General features: G+C 37.9%; 1 protein-coding gene across 1 annotated transcript; it reads left to right on the top strand.

Moving 5' to 3' along the window:
- Positions 1 to 384: 384 nt before the first annotated feature.
- On the top strand, positions 385 to 996 carry LOC149185686 (uncharacterized). Its single transcript, XM_089409105.1, has one exon. The coding sequence runs from the start codon at positions 385 to 387 to the stop codon at positions 994 to 996; it is 612 nt and encodes a 203-aa protein (XP_089265231.1).
- Positions 997 to 2,485: the final 1,489 nt, after the last annotated feature.

Below are 2,485 nucleotides of genomic sequence, written 5' to 3'. Positions count from 1 at the left end.
CATCCAGTGTATTTACTCCATATTTGACCGAGGTGTGAGGTGTTGTGATAACATTTAAAGGTTGGTCATTTGAAGACCATTTTCTTTTGAAGGGTATTGTTTTTTGTGATCATTGTTTTTTCGATCAAAGAACATTTTTTGAGAGGTCACTTTTGGGGCGCATTCAAAAAGAGGTACATTTTTTTTAAAACAAGGTTTGGGGTTGTATTTTAGGAAAGAGGGAGAGGGATTGTATTTTTTTTATATATATTTTTAATAGAGGGCACCCATATATTTTTTTTTTGAGAAATCCCTTCTATGGATCTGGAGATAGATCCATTTTTTTAATCAATTTCTGGAGGACAAAGTTTCCTTTGAGGTAGACCTATCAAGATGAATAACCAGATGGCAGAGGCATATCTGAACGAGAGCAATAAGCTCGACGGATCCAATTACTCTAATTGGAAATTTAAGTTGCAGACCCTGTTGGAGGGGAAAAACGCATGGGCGATTGCAAGCAGTGATGAGTTGAAGCTGACCCTAGCTACAGGTGGAACAACAACAACAATCCAGGACTGGGAAAAGAGGGAGAACAAAGCAAAAGTGTTGTTAAAATTGTCAGTGAAAGACTGTATTATCCCTCACATCCGTGAATGTAAATCAACAAACGACATCTGGAAAACCCTCAAGGACCTGTACGAGATCAAAAACACAAATCGCCTGCTGTTTTTGAAAAGCAAGATTCTCTCCATTAAAATGGAGGAGAATGAATTAGTGGTTGCATTCATCTCTCGAATCAAGGAGCTCAGAGATAAGCTGGGCGACATAGGGGAGACAGTGTCAAACACTGATCTCGTCACAATCACCATGAATGGTATGACTGATGACTATCAGATGTTTATCACAGGCTTGAATGCGAGAGAGAAATCCCCCAATTTCGAAGAATTGATAAGGATCCTGATGCAAGAGGAAGAGAGGCAGATGACCTTGAAACCCAGAGCTCAGATTGTGCTCTAATGGTGAATAGGAAGCCCTTCAAAGGGAAGACAAGTGCAGGACAGAAAGGTGGAAGTACACCACAAAGAAAACCACCTCAAGGTATGTCCTCAAATAGAAGTGATTCAGGACCCAAATGTTTTTATTGTGGTAGAGTTGGTCACATAGCTAAAAATTGCCATAAGAAGAAGTTTGATGAAGGTCGCCATAGACATAAGAAGCATGCATGACACTTTGCTGATGAAGATCAGAATCAGAATCTCAGATTGTTTGTATCTAATTCTGCATTCTCTGCTGAGGATGATGAAGCAGAAACTTGGTTTGTGGACTCAGGAGCTTCCACTCACATGACAGGTAATAGACATTGGTTTGAGAATTTTAAAGAAACCAATAGTGGTGCAAATATCTACCTTGGTGATGATAGAGGGTACCAAATCAAAGGGTATGGTAATGTTCCTATCGTTTTTCCTGATGGAAATATTAGACATATTCAAAATGTAATGTATGTACCTGGAATAAAAAAGAATTTGATCTATGTTTCTATGATAACAGATCAGAACCTTAAGGTAGAGTTTTTTAAGTCTTATTGTGTTATTAAATATTTAATGGATCGTATGAAGCCAATTGCATCAAGTATTCAAGTGGGAGGATTGTATATTCTAAATGTAAGAAGTGAACCTCACCAAGCCTTGATCTCATCAGTTATGACTGTAGAATACTTATGGCATCAAATCTTTGGTCATATCAATTTCAAAGACTTTCTGCTACTTCAGAAACGAGGTATGGTCAATGGTCTTCCTATTTTAAAGAATGTTCATGTTGATTGTGAAGCATGCGCTCTTGGGAAGATGCATAGAGATGAGTTTCCTGCAAATGTATATAGAAAGAAGAGGGTATACTAGAGCTTGTGCACACTGATTTGTGTGGGCCACTGCAAATGAGGTCATTAGGAGGTGACTATTGTTTCTTATTATTTGTTGATGATTGCACGAGATTTACTTGGGTATACTTCCTCAGAAAGAAGAGTCATACTTTTGAATATTTTAAAGAGTTCAGAAGCATGATTGAAAAACAGATAGAAAAATTCATCAAAATTCTACGCTCGGATCAAGGGGGAGAATACAAGAAGGGTGGTTTCATCAAATATTCCAAGGACCATGGGATAGGTTAGCAGTTCACAGTACCCCACACTCCTCAATAGAACGAGGTTGTGGAGAGGAAGAACATAACCCTTGTGGAGTGTGCTTGAAGCATGTTAAAAGGTAAGAATGTGTCTAATGGCTTTTGGGCAGAAGCAATAAATACAAAAATATCTTTGAAGAATAGGAGTCCAACAAAAAGGTCTTGATTTCAAAACTCCATTCGAAGCTTTATTAGGCTTATGCATGCATTTAATCATTTAAGAGTTTTTGGCTCCAAAGCTTTTGCTCATGTTCCAAAAGAGTATAGCAAGAAACTAGATTCAAAGGCCATTAAATGCATTTTTGTTGGGTGCTGCACATAGTTGAAA

The sequence above is a fragment of the Pinus tabuliformis genome, chromosome 3_1, assembly GCF_031772625.1.
Source record: "Pinus tabuliformis cultivar Carrire ecotype Pingquan chromosome 3_1, CPIR1, whole genome shotgun sequence".
Lineage (NCBI taxonomy): Eukaryota > Viridiplantae > Streptophyta > Pinopsida > Pinales > Pinaceae > Pinus > Pinus tabuliformis.
Note: the sequence above shows the minus strand (reverse complement) of the source record. Positions and strands in the feature narration are given on the sequence as shown.